This window comes from Pteropus vampyrus, unplaced genomic scaffold (assembly GCF_000151845.1).
Source record: "Pteropus vampyrus isolate Shadow unplaced genomic scaffold, Pvam_2.0 Scaffold276, whole genome shotgun sequence".
Classification (NCBI taxonomy): domain Eukaryota; kingdom Metazoa; phylum Chordata; class Mammalia; order Chiroptera; family Pteropodidae; genus Pteropus; species Pteropus vampyrus.
Window position 1 is genome coordinate 2401639 of NW_011889057.1, and position 14538 is coordinate 2416176.

A 14538-nucleotide genomic window follows, 5' to 3' on the forward strand; every position below is an offset into this window, starting at 1 on the left:
AATGTCAGAATGATGGAAAAGAAAAGGGGCAAGAGATTGAATGAATGATTTAAGAATGATTGTGGATATTTAAGAAAGAGGGCCTCCTTCCTCCCATTGTGATCTCTCTTTGGTGAAAATGGCAAACAAAAGCCAGCAAATTGGGAAGGAAGCAGGAAATCCTACTTAGTGACTGTCAGAATATTTAAAATGCTTCTGTTACATTTTAATGCTTTCCCTCCCCTCAACTTGTTTTTGCCCTCACTTAAATTGCTTTTAGAAAGTCATGATTTTTCATCTCTATTTCCAAGTAAGCATGCAATTAAATAAAATATGGAAGACGTATCTTGTGACGTGATTGTACAAAACCAGCTTAAATTTTGAATTTTTGATTTGAGGGAAACCATTCCAGAATTTATTTATTTAATCACTTCCTATGCCAGTGCTACTCCACTCCTCAGCCAAGACCTTTTACCTTCTCTAGGTGGAAAACCAAGAAAACAGCTTCAAATAACAGAGTCAGGTAAAAATGAGGAATTCTGCTTGGTCCTTGTACCTCCCCTGGTCCTTGTACTTTACTGCTTGGTTGAAAATATATTAGAGGACCTTGTTGAAATAAAATTCTCGTTTCATGATTATGTTAGGAAAGCAGGTTCTGGGAATAGGAATCGAAATTATCTCCAGCACAGCAGTTGTTAGGAATTTTTCCAGAGGTAAGTTGCTTTCTAGAAATGCTCTGAGTTTGCAGCCATAATGGCCTTAGTTTTTGCATTTATTTACTTTTATTTACTTATATTTATTTTTGTACTATGTTGTAGTTCCAGAAAGTGCTAAAAAGTCATCATGTATTTAAAACAAACAAACCAAAAAACCCCCTTGGCCTGAGGCTGTGTAAAGAAGAATAAAGCTCTCATTTTCCCAGTACCCAATCATCAGCTCGAGCTGGCCTCTCCTAGGAAGAGAATTTATTGAAGCAATTTATCCTGGCTAAATGTGATATAAATCTGTGTACACCTAGGTACATACAGGCTCTCTTCCATTACAGCAATGCTGCAGCATCAGTTTTTTCACAGTTAGACCCTGTTACTATCACACTGAAAGATGACTAAGAAGCCCTTTCTATTTTACGGGGTACCCCGCAATTTTAAATACCCATCGGTTGTGGAATTTACTGATCAAACTGCCAGAAATACTGGTTTCCAACCCCAGATTCTTAAGAGAGTCGAAGAGATGTCACCTAGCTACCCTCTGAGTTTTAAGCATGGTTTTCTGATTACCTGATCTAACCTAGCACTTTAACATTTTACTTTTAACGCAGGCCTGACTGAGGTTAACCTGACATTTTGGTTTATCTCCAATATAAAAATGTGAAATTTGGTTACAATTCTGAAGGCGTTTCTAGGCATATTCAGATTGCTGTTTTTCCTCTTTCACCTTCTGTTGTTCATATTCTTTCAAATATCTTTCTCTCGTAGAGGATGTTTGAAAATGTCCTTTAAGAGTTTATTTTATAAAGAATGTTTTTTGTCCCCTTTCCTCTTTTTTTCTTCCACCTTTTCAAAATAATGTTTTATCTTCTTGCATTTCTAATTTTTATCCATCTTCACCTCTATTTTTATTCCTCGGAGGGATATGAGATATTTCCCCAACACATTCATATTAGAATTATTGTTCTTTGACAAAGAATTTCAATCAGCATATCGAGAGTTTAGCTTCAATAATTAAAAAACAACAACAGCATAAGTCCTGTTAAATTCTTCAGAGAAATGGAGAGGATGGATGGTGATGCCTTTTAGTGCCATTTCTTTATCCCCTGCAGCAGCACACATCTGTTGGCTACAACAGAGCAGCCCAAGAACTGTGGCCGAGAGAAGCACAAACAGCCGGAACATATTCACTCAGTAAACCCCCAAAGAGTCGACATTTGTTTTATTGCTGCTTTTAAAAACCTAGCCATAAATAGAATCAGAGGGGGAAGGGCACCGATATTTCTCCATTTGCCACAGACGATTGGTGGGGGGAGAAGGAGGCTCCCAGTGGGGAGAGCAGGTTTTTATTTTTATTTTTTATTAATGAAAATCATTTCCTGTGTAGCCCAATAGGATGGGTGCTTTGTTTTCTTTGGCAATAATCTGGGATAAATGGCCCTTGCCAACAGTCTCGTAGTTTATACACCAGGGAGCCAGATTATGGCCCTGTAAAATGGAGCACCCCTCCTATAATCCCTTAATTAATTAAATGACAAATTTTGGTCTTCTCTAGTTCAGAAATACAGCTTCCGCATCAAGCATTCAATGGATTTATTGACATAGGGAACTATACTGGTTGTAATTCAGCAGACTAGAGAACTGTGTTGTATGCTGTGGCAGAAAGGGAGAATCTAGCAAAAGATTTGAAATTCCTTGACTTTAGGTTAAAATTTTTCTAATTAAAAGTTTCATTTGAGTAGATTATATGCCACTTGTCTAATGGGTCTCCCCAAAGTAGCCTGTGTTTACAGCTTTGATAGATGGCATTCTTGGAACACCTGTTTCTAGGCTTGATATTTTTGAAGCACTTTTTTTTAAACTCCAGCATATTTAACATAACTTTTCCCCCTACCTCCTCCTCCTCAGCTCTGCTCTGCTATATGAAATATGGGAGACGACAGACCGTTTGTGTGCAATGCCCCAGGCTGTGGACAGGTACGTTTACAATATACTTTATTGTGAATGTCTCGTTGTGAATCAAAGTGGCTGTTTTATCACTAAGGCAAAGAGTTTAAAGCCGGCACTTTATGTGATCACTGGAGGTAATCAGATCAGAGGATTTGCAGTGTGTAAATCCAAGTTATGAGGAAGTGTAGGCACTCTACCGTAATGAAATCTGCCTTGCTTTCTTTCATATTGTTATGCTACTGGTGTTTGTTTCCCAACATACAGTGTTGAGGAATACATGTTGCTCTCTCCTAAACCTATCCATCTAAATACAAAGCAAGTTAAGAAATACCTTCTCCTCAACCTTCACGGATATAAAAGTCAGCTTAACACATTTGGATAGGCAGCTGAGAATGCACCTATTCATCGTTAACCCCTATTTGCCAGAGTCTGTTGGATTTTTTAAATAAGAAAAAAAAATGTTTCTTTTGACTGTTGATTCAGAAAATCATTTTTAGCAGCTAAGGTAGACATCTATCTAGGAAAGACAAATCCATCATAGAACCTGAGATTTCACAGCAATATATAAACTGCAAGACTTCTCAGCCATTTTCCTTGTCTGACGCCATGAAAAACCTTGTTGTGTATGTCAGCTGCCTCGTTATTATTTGCATATGTGTACATTACGTGTCGAATATTTTCCCTCATACTTTTTTAATAAAGAAATTTTTTGAAACTGCCCCCCCCCCCCATTTTACACCTTCTTAACTCTTCTTCCTAGACCCTCCCCTACTACCATGATCCACAAAGGATGAGGAAAGGAATACAAAGAAAGTTTTATCTGCCTTCGTGAACTGATTTTATGGAACCTGAAGGGTTGAATTTTTGTTCAATTAGGAATATGTCATATGACTGTCCAGTGACACTTACTGGTGGTATGTGAGACTGCAGACTAGTTCTATTAAACATTGTAAATACTTAGACAAAAAGAAGAGTTAAGTTCTAGATATTCCTAAGAATTGGAATTTGAGAGGTGGATGAGATGGGGGTCATGATAGGAAATGGGCAGAAGGACAATTTCAAATTCCAGTAAATGCTGAAAATTTCAGAAAAGACTAAAAATGTCATTGTATTCTAAGGATTCAGTATTGCAGGGAGTATTTCCTTCCTTGTCAAAGTTTTCAACTTTACTGTTGACTGCATGTTTTCCCCCATGTGTTTTATATTTAATTTTTTTCAATAGAAGCCACTTGGAAAAATAGGGCAAATTTGTTTCACTTTTCAGACAGCTTCATTGCAGTGTATATCTGAATCCGATCCCTCTAAATTTTTCTACGAATTCACTGATAAGAGTACTTAATGTGACTCTCATAATTGATACCTGGTACCTTTTTCATTTTTACTCCTTTACTTTAAAAATCTGCATTTTTGGTGATAAGATTTACTTTTCTCATACTTAAATTTATTTTTCTTCATTTATTATGTAAGCTGCACAACACCTGTACCCCCTCTTAGATGCTGTATGCCTCAAAGCACCCAGACAAGGATTTAGAAAAGTAAAAATGGATGATAAAAATAAAGGAATACACAAGAAAAGCATCTCTTAAGCTCTCAGAGGAAGAAAGATATAAATAGGGTTTCTTCAGGCTGTCTCATCAGAAGAGAGTAATTTTCACTGAAATTTGAGAGCTCTCAAAGAGTTTTGTATTTGCTTCTTTGTTTTTGTTTTACGTTTGGACTAGAGGTGGGAAAACAGGAGGGACTTTACTTTGGTTCCTTCTTATCTTGTTGTGTTCTATTTACCATAAATCTTTTCCTTCCCTTAACTTCTCCCTCTCATTTCTGAATTGGTATTTTGGTTATTTGGATTTATTATAATCTCTGGCATAGGTCCTATTTTTTTCCTCATTGAGTGCAGAACTCAGGGAGATGGCTACCTTCTTTTGGATTCAAGTTCCTTGTTTCAATGAGAAAGAATAGAAGACTGCAACTTAAAGCTTTGAAGGTAGCCTGATTTTTTTACCTTTTTGCATGTTAATACTTTGTGGTCAGATGAGATTGTAGTTCTTTAGTCGTATTTAGTCTCCCTCCCAGTTTCTCCCATTAACTAGTAACAAATAACTATAGAGCGGGATCTCTACAAGATTTCCTATGATTGCTTTGTGTTATATGAAGTAGTGAAAATCTGATAGAGGAGATAAATTTGGTAAAGTGAACTACCCTTGGCCTGTAGTCCAACTTCCTTATATCCCTTGAAAATGGTTTCATTCTAGAGCCACCTTTAGGCCTTGAAGCTATTTATAGTCCACTGTCATCAATTTAAATTCTTTATTCCAGAAATGGTAGAAGAGTAAAAAGTCTCTGTAAGTCCCAGGAAGGGTAATAAGGACCGCGATAATTTTTGCAAGGCATAGTTTAGGACTTACTGCTATAGAAATCTCAAAAATCAGCAGTTTCTGTCTGAGAAAGAAAGAATGGAAGCAAATTATAAAGCAAGACACCGATCTTAAAAATAAACCAACAAACAAAAACTATAGGAACTTTGCATATTTTCAATATCTGCTCCCTGCCCAGACTTTACCCCATGTACCTCTAAACTCCGAAATCATCTTACGCCTTAATATTAAGAGAATGTGAAAGGAAAATTCACCTAAAATAGACTAGTCGATTATGCTCTCCACCAAATAATCAAAACCACCAGGCTTTCAATGGATACGTAAACATGTTTTGGTTGCTAGGTCTTTAATGGCTGTTATTTTTGGATTCTGTTCATGATCCACTTCCCAACAGTAAGTCTGATGTGACACAGCTGAGTTCTAAATATGCTGCGTGTACTTTTTAAAAATAAGATGGCTGCTGAAGGTTGTGTTCTCTGCATTCTTATCTGAAAAGACAGGTGATAGGGTTTTTTGAGCCTTCTCATTCTTATTCTCCTGTGGAGACTCTGTTTCTCTTAAGGTCTCATCGCCCTCATGAAGAGGAATTCGGGGAAAGCAATATTCCTGCTCATACCTCTCTATGGAATGTGGCAGCAAGAGTAGTTAATAGAACTGTCTCCAGAGAATGGGTCATTGTTATTATGGCAGTAGTGCCTGAGATTTCCTGTGGCAAAAGGCTGGTTGAATTTGAGTTGTATGGGTTTCTGATGTTTATAAGATAGCATCTATTTAAAAACATTGTGACTATAAAATGGCTTTGCCTCTGTGTTATTTTTAAAATAATAGAAATATAGTTTGGTGCTGAATCTAGGAAGTCTTGTAAGTTTTTGATGCTTTGGGGGACACTTTTATTTGAAAGTGGATATTGTATGTGGAAGCAGGAATAATTACGTCTCTGTCAGTAATCTTGAATTTGAGATGTTATTTCATGTGGATGAAGTTAGATAACTTACCTTCTAGATACTTTTTGTCTAATTTTTATTACCAGGAGTCAACCAATTCCATATTCCTATACCTCCATCTCAAGCATAGACACTGGTTTGCAGTACAAATTATGCATATTTAAGTAGTCTTTCTGGTTACCATAATCAAGTCTTTGAGCAGAAGCTGGTCATATAAGCTTATTACTTAGAATGTCTATTTCCTTAAGAACAGGAACACATTTCTTCTGAGGAGATAGATACTACTTAATGGACTGTTAGTATCATCCCATCATTAGCCATTGAGAAAGGTTTCTGTCATAACCACTCTGTATCAACTGTGTCCTTTTAAGGAAAAATCCTTTGACTGTTTTTCTGTCCTGTGTGACCCTGTTACTCTTTTTTTGTTCTCCTGAGGATATCTACTACCAGATCTTTTCTTCTCCCAGAGGACATTTAGGTACAAGTTGGGGTTCTGTTCATACCTTTTTGAGACATGAACATAGACCTCCAGGGCCCATTTTCCCTTTCTAAGGCCAAGAATAGCAGTAGAGCCCTAGTTGTGGTGGGATTGAGGGCAGCTTCTTATACCTCCTTATCTTGTCATATAGTAGGAATAATGTTTATGATGCTGTAGTCCTGGCTTCAGTTGGCATTTAACCAACCTCCAAAGCTGTTTATTGCTTCGTATCCTCTGCCTCCATGAACATTATCCCTTAAATCTCTATTGCTTCGTAATATATGAAGCAACAAATAGCTTCTATGATTGGTTAAATGCTGGCATGCTACAAAGGTATATGTTTTATTGCCTGTATAACATGAATCTATAGAGATTATTTCTATTATCCCAGCCCTCCCATTAAATGGGCCATACTTATACTATGGGATTCTGGATTTTTAATTCTATCCCTTTGGCAAGTTTCCCTGTTACCTGGCATTAGCACAAAAGAAAAGGAAGGAAGAACAGGTTGGTGCTGATTACTGAATCTTTATGTTAAGGGAGCATCTTGAATTGGAAAATAACAAGGGAAGAAATGGCTCTGGTCGGTAAATGCCATTTGTGGTGGTATATGCTATCTTTACATGCTTCGACAGGTGAGGGCAATTTCAGGCAAACAAATAAGCCTTTCTTCCTCACCCCCTGCCAAGAGTTTAAAAAAATTCAAATTTTTATTTAATAATTCATATTTCACTCAATAATTCATTCAGTTCCCATCTGGTAAGAGTGCCTGCATGCTGACAGGCAGCTGAAAATACACTGCATTATACACAATTAGGCCAAACGCTAACCTTGTTTTTTGTAATAATATGTTGATTTTGCAATAACTTTCAGTCCACTCTGAGTGTGCTGCAGTTTTATGTAACCTTGGATGTTAGGCATTGTGTAGATGAAACTGGGACTGGGATAAAAACAAATGTAGAGGTGTTAAGAACAAGGAATTAAATCCAAGTTTTAAAACGTCAGATCTGGCACTCTTGACACTTGTCCTTAGAAACATATGGTTGATTATTTTAGTTTTTCACATTATAGTTATTATGTTACTAAAAGCATAGTAGATTAAAAGCATCCTTGTTCCAGTCTGCCAGAAAAAAAAGAGAGAGCAAAAGAGAGAAAAGCGCATGAACCTAAATTGTAGCTATACCCCAAAAATTAAGGTAAAATTTTTCAGTTATTCGCTCTTGTTTCTTTTTGACTTAACATTTGAAACGGGAGCCCAGGAACTGTTCTCATAGCATTCATGATTTAAAAAAAAAAAAATCCTGTATTAGCATATCTCAGTTCTTCCTAAGTTAGGAGAGGGACTCTTTCCTAGTCCCTTTTTTTACAAACTTCCGAGTTTATGAAGTGCCTTCTGGATCTGAGAGCCTATCCTTCATTAATCCCTCATTTGCCACCCCTGCAAAACCACATATACGTAAGTTGTTAACTTACAAGGTATTGTCATCATTATCTAGAATTCTTCATTTTATCAAATACTCTTCCAGCTAATGCAGCAGATTGAAGAACAGCCAGTGTGCTCCCTCTCTCTGGTTAGCGTGTTTCTTTAATGCAGATTGACTTGCTCAGCAGTCCCATTTTGTCTGAAGCCCTTGTTAGGGCCTACTCTGTATGCGGATTCATAACACATCTGTGTGTATATCCACAGTGCTGTATAAATAATAATAAGTAATCACCAGATGGCCTATAACTGCTCCTCTGGACCCTCTGGGTCTCTTGAAGCTGTTAGTAAAGTCTTCTGGCGTTTTGCTGGGGAAAACTTGTCATAGATTTATTTCTAAAAAAATTCAAACTCACAACTGGGTGTTTAGGACTTAGATATTGCTGTCTGTGTTGTAAATATTTAACAGGCTTTGTACAATGACAAGTAAAAGCATCATTACTAACCACACACAGTGGCTGTGGAGCTGTTCTTCCCTCCTGGCCATTTAGAAAGGAAACAAAATGCCAATAAATTGTGCATTATGAACAAGGTGCAAGAGATGCTCTGGAAGCTCTTTCATAGGAGAAGAAAGAGAGCATCCACGTTCTGCTCAAAGGACGTAAACTTAAGCTTTTTAACCATATGCAGTAACTTAAATAAAACACAATGCCCCTTTTAAATTGGACTTTATAATATAAGAAAAGCCTCATGAGCTTGAGTTTGGTCAGAGCCAGGTCTTGATCTTAATTAAGTCTTTATAACCAAATGATAAACCTCTTTGAAAGGATTATAGTTATGTTAATAAAGACTTAGTTATTTACTTAGCTAAATTTTTAGACTTTTGGTTATGTTTAAATATTTGACATATAATGTTTGCCAATATTGTTTATAAAGCAAAACATCTTTATTTTTGTCATCTTTTTATTCATTTTTGTAAAAAAGCATGTATTTTTTGGGGGGGGGGAATTTATTCTAGTTTTCTGCTTATAATTTCCTGGGCTATATTTTGCTATTACTAATCCCCTCACTCCAGTACCTATTTCGGGGTATTTGCTCAATATAGCAATACATATTTTTAAAAATCAAAATAGAACTGATTACCTATAAATTTTAGTGTTGTTTAATCTCTTTATTTGTCATAACAAAAAGATTTAAATAGAAATTGGATATCTTAATTCTCAAGCCTAGTTTCCTTTTGTTTGTTGAGGGTTAAATCTAACCACAGAGGGACTGTCCTATAAATTATAGCACAGGGCTGCTACTTTCGAGTTCGGATGTGTAGAAAGCTTTTCTTTTTTAAAATTTCATCTTGAAGAAATGACATGAAATGACATACAAATTGTGAGGGAGAAATGCTGCTGTTAATAGTTGGTCGTAGGTAGATTTTGCTTTTTAAATCTCTCACACATTTATCAGGTTAAGGATAGGATTTCAAGAAGGAAAGCATCATGGAGAAAAGATGGAAGCTTTGGGGTTTATCTCTTTGTAATAATGCCTTTGTGTTTAACTTTGAATTTTTTTGTGTGCAGTGAACTATGCTACCTAAGATTATGCTTTGGTAAGAATCTAGACTTTATGCAGTTGTCACGTGAAAGTACAGAGAGAATGAGAACGAACTTTGTAAAATTAGCCCATTCCCAGTCTGGCACACCATGTGCCCTGTGTGGCTTCTGATTCTGCTGGCAGATTGAAGAGCTGAACCAACTTCTGCTCTAAAGACTAAAATTGCCAGCCATCATTCCTGCTTTTAAATCTTGTTGTTCACATCAGTGATGTCAGATTTTGAGCAAACATAATTCTGTCTTTAGATCCCAGGTGGAATTTGCAATTCCCTGGATTGGAAGGAAAGAATTCTTCCTTTTTGCCTTTGAAAAACTTGAGTAGCTCTACAGGGAAAATCTGCAAAATAAATCTGCAGACTTGCCATGTCCTTTGAGTCACTGTAGAAAGCGTGAGTGCTCTGTTCAGCATTCAGCAGATTGGCTGTCAGAATTGCAGCTCTGCTTATCAAAGACATGTCTCTCGAAGAGCCATTTATGTTATTCCAGAGAGAATCATCCTGTGGCAAAAGGAACACCTCCTTTTTCTTCCCAAGGGTCAGATCTTCTTTTGATATTGGGCAATTATCCCTTGATTTTCCTGAAAAATACTTCAGTCTGCCATAAAGATTGGCACCAGCACAGATTGCAGACTTGGTTACAATGACAAACTGATTTCTTAGCCACAAGGAAAGGTATCAGGGTGACACTCTTAAGTATGCCAGAGGCTTAATGGTGGAGATTTTTCTGCTGAGTAGCTCAATGCCTCTTATAAGCTTGGCTTCTCTTCTCTTTCTCTGAAGGACATAATATTTGCTTTAGTTTTTGCACAGCAGTCATTATGAAAATGCTGTGTGAGGTTGTCTTTCTCTGTTTCCCTCACTTCCTCAAGCCTCTTTCCTTGCTCTTGATTACTGTCCTCTGCAGTTTGAGATCAAGCCATATAGTCTAATTTTTTACTTTTTGCCTTCCTCTTATACAGCTTATCTTCACTCTCATTAGCCATTGTACCTGGTGGAAATTATTAACCAGTACTTCCTCTGATTAAAAAAATAGACTTTATTTTTTAGATTAGTTTTTACATTTACAGAAAAAAAAATGAGTGGAAAGTACAGAATTCTCATATATTCCTCTCATTTTATTGTGGTACATTTGTTACAACTGATGAGCCAATATTGATATATTATTATTAACTAAAGTTTACATTAGAGTTCACTCTTTGTGTTGTACATTTTATGGGTTTTGACAAATATATAATAAGAAATAACGTGTATCTACCAGTACAGTATGGTATAGAATAGTTTCATTGCCCTAAAAATCACCCATTCATTTCTCCCTCCCATACCCCTAACTGCTGGTAACCTTTAATCTTTTAACTGTCTCCATAGTTCTGCCTTTTCTAGAATATCATATAGTTAGAATCGTGCAGTCCTCTAAATTTTTTAAGTTGTAAGCAGATAACCATGCGATTGGGAATAGCTGGACAAAGGGGGAGAGAAAATTAGACATGTGAGGTCATAGCTCCACTGTCCCTCTAAAAGTCCAAGAGTCTATCCAGAGATTTAAGTAGCCAGCCTTTATTCCCTCTTTGATTTTAAAAGATTTGGCTTGCCTATTAACACTTTACTGATTCTAGGTGTTCAGAGCAAAGACAGGATGAACACTGAATGGCTATATCTGTGGAGTCAGGGTATTAGGGCTGGGTGAAGCAAGAGGAAGTAGAACCCTTTTCTTCTGTAGAGGCTGACGACTATTAAGTCTCTCCTCTCCCTCCCTCCCATGGGTAACCCTATATATATATATATGATTGAAAAAATCAGTATATCATAAAGGTAAACAGGAAAGATTCCCCATCCAAAAATAAACCCTTTGTACTTCTACATTTAGATTCATGTAAATTAATAAGTTATTTAAAAAGTATGGAGCTATAATTCACACTTTAGTGTTAATTAGTTTAACCACAGATGTAATATTGGCTACATATAGGAATGGAAGTTTTCATTTGGGGTTAGAGGCTAGTAGATAAGAACTGGCTTAGGTGGAATGGCCCCTAAGCAAAGGAGACATGGCGACTTATGAGGATGTCAGAAATAACATTTACTTCTTAGTCTAATTTTGGGATACCTTAACTTTCTTCTACTACAAGCTAGTCGAGAAGTATAAATCCTTAGGCATGGCCCTAGTAAACACTGGAAGCAACTTAATTCTCTTTGGATAGAAAAAGAGAGATTTCTTCCTTTTCCTACTCCGGAAAATTTAGATTGGTAAAATATGGAGGAAGGAAAGTGACCTCATTTCTGTAGTTTTAGAATTCAAGTTTCCTATCTACTTAGAATTTAAACTACCTGGTATTGGGTAAGATCTCTTTTCATAGCGATATTAACTCTTTATCTTCTAGATTTGGCTGCATATGAGAATCTTTCAGTCTTGACCTCAGTACTAATTTAATTTCCATACTTACTGAACCAAAATGACTCTGGTAAAATGAACATTAGCCTAGGGAAGGCTCTATGGCATGGTATTCAGGATAAACATAAGTAGTACAGGCCAACAGCTCATGTATGCATAAATACACATACAACTTGGAGGAAATGTTGTGTTTATATAAAGTTCAAGAAAATTGTATTCCACCCAGGGGATCATATGGGGGTAATGAGAGAGAACAAATTATAAAGAAAATTGTTTAACTTTATCAGTGTAATAATAATAACAGCAGCAGAATCAGCAATAATAATAAAAACTGAGCTCTTATCGTGAACTGTGGAAAAGTGCTTTACAGGTATTATTTTATTTAATCCTAGAAATTCCTTAAGGGGGGATATAATATCCCTATTTTACAGATGAGAAAACTGAGGCTCAGAGAGGTTAAATAATTTGTACAAGATCACTCAATATTTTATGATGGAGCTGTAATACAAAGAGACTCCAGACCAGCACTCCTAACTACTAGTCTAAACTACTTCCTTATTCTTTTTCATATACATAAAATATGCACATCTAGCGGAAGAAAAAAATGAATAAGTAGTGGTTTTTGGTAAATAGGCCAAATATAATCAGTTAAGTACATCCTAGCTGTAGTTTGTTGCTGATCTAGGCATCTGGATGCCATACTAGAGAGTTGGATCGACTGCTGAGCTCTGCCTGTACAAAAAGATGAGAATGCTTACTAAAATGAAGAGACCTCTCTGCAACTGCCTCAGCCTTAATCTATAATGTCTTTTTTTTTTTTAAATCTGCCTGGGAATGCTGCTGAAATGTGTCTAACTCTCTGTGAGATAAATAACCATTGTTTTGTAGCAGGGACATGATTTTAAGATGGAAAAGAAAATTTTTGATCAATAAGAAATGTAGATAGAGCTAGAAAGCTGGGACCTAAAATTCACAGCATACATATACTCCACTAGTAGGCCCAAAGAAGCATTGTAGTGTCATCTTTGTGAATTCTAGACTGTGTCACTTCCTGATTCATATTCCCTTCTTCCCCATCTTAGTTTTATGGCTGTAAGTTTCCAGATGCAAAGGATGGTATCCGGGTAACTTGCTTTGTATAATGCCATGTAGTAATGCAACTTTTGTTATTGTAGCTACCATACTTAATTGGTAACAAGAGGAAATATTATGACTAAGGTAGAATTAAGGTATGATTTGAAGTATGTTAACAGTGTAGGGAGATGTATATTCTTCCCAGTGATTCGTAGCTTGTTTATTCTCTGACATTTTTGACATTAGACTACATGGAGGGTCTTACCTTTTGAATAATAAAATTCTTCCTCACTCATATTTCACATCCTCTCCTTTGACTTCATAGCACTTCCATATATCTGCCCTTTCATTTTTCTCTTACACAAACTATGGTCTGTTAATGCAGAGGAGGTTTAATTTATCATTGGAAGTGAAAATTTATCACTAAATAGATACATGGAAATATTTATGTGAAATAATTTGTGATAATATGTAGAGTACACAGAGGATCAAAAGAGATTAGAGACTCATGGTTGATGTTTATAGTAAAGAGATTCTTTGTATGTTTCGTCTTAATGTTTTTATCTTTTACTGGAGAGTTGCTTAAAATATATTTTTTCCTTCTTGATTCTGATAATGATTCATTGCATAACTGTGGACTATGTGAAATTAACTGTATTCAGCTGCAGGAAATATCTGACTGAAGTCTTTTCTATTCTTCTTCTGACCATGAAGTCAAATTCTTGGCTTCAGAGCTGAGAATGCGTTATTAGGCAAGCTCACAAACTACTAAAATGATCACTCTAGGTGTCCAAAGATCTCATTTGTTTATTTTGCTGGGTGCCTCGGACAGACCAGTTAGTTGTGTATGTATGCACGTGTGTGTGTGTGTCCCCTGCCAGGAGTTCCTGTAAAACTGTAAATGCAGCAGAAAGGTGATTCAGAGCAGCAACCTATCGAACATAGACTACAAACTTAATAGGATGGATACTTTCTTTTGAAGTTTTAATGCTCCCTTTTAATGCTAAGCTTTAGTTACTTTGTGTCTCTGTTCTCAAAGTAAAAACAAAACAAAACTTTAACTGGCATCAGTTATTTGAATCAAGTGAAAAGAGTTGCTGAGATAATTTTAAAGATCTCAGTTATGGTGTATAGGTGAAGTTAGCTGCATAATACCAGAGAGAGTAGATAGTATGACAGACGTCTATCACTTCAGTGAGCATTATTTTTTTTTCACTCAGTGGCAATCCGTGTGCATTAATTTTTTCACTGTATTCATAACTTTAGACATTTTGCTTCAGTTTCAAGGTATTTCTTAGGACTAAGGAAGAAACTGTAGACCACTTCGGCTGTATTGGGAGATGACAATAATAGTGGTTACTCTAAAATGTTCAGGGGTCTAGGTGTCTAAATGTGTTTATAAGGCACCATATTAGATTCAACAATTTAGCTATTTCCTCTTCGATCTTTCCTTTCTTCCCTTCTAAGTTTTACCTAGGTAATTGCAAAGTGAAAAGGGGAGACTTTATTTCAGCATTCTTGCACTTTACATGTATTTGAAACTATAGCCAGACAAGGCCTTATGGAGGCTTACATTTTCAGTTATGTGCATGTGACTTCTCAGAGGAGAGTAGTGTGCACAT

General features: G+C 36.3%; 1 protein-coding gene across 3 annotated transcripts in view; it reads left to right on the top strand.

Annotated features, from left to right (window-relative positions):
- The window catches only part of ATF7 (activating transcription factor 7), a 78374-nt gene that overhangs the window by 13572 nt on the left and 50264 nt on the right, over nt 1-14538 (top strand). For all 3 annotated transcript variants that reach the window (XM_011375786.2, XM_011375788.2, XM_023520758.1), the window contains exon 2: nt 2595-2663. In XM_011375786.2, coding sequence (XP_011374088.1) covers nt 2616-2663 — 48 coding nt within the window. In that variant the 5' untranslated portion in view covers nt 2595-2615. The remainder of the gene's footprint in view (nt 1-2594; nt 2664-14538) is intronic.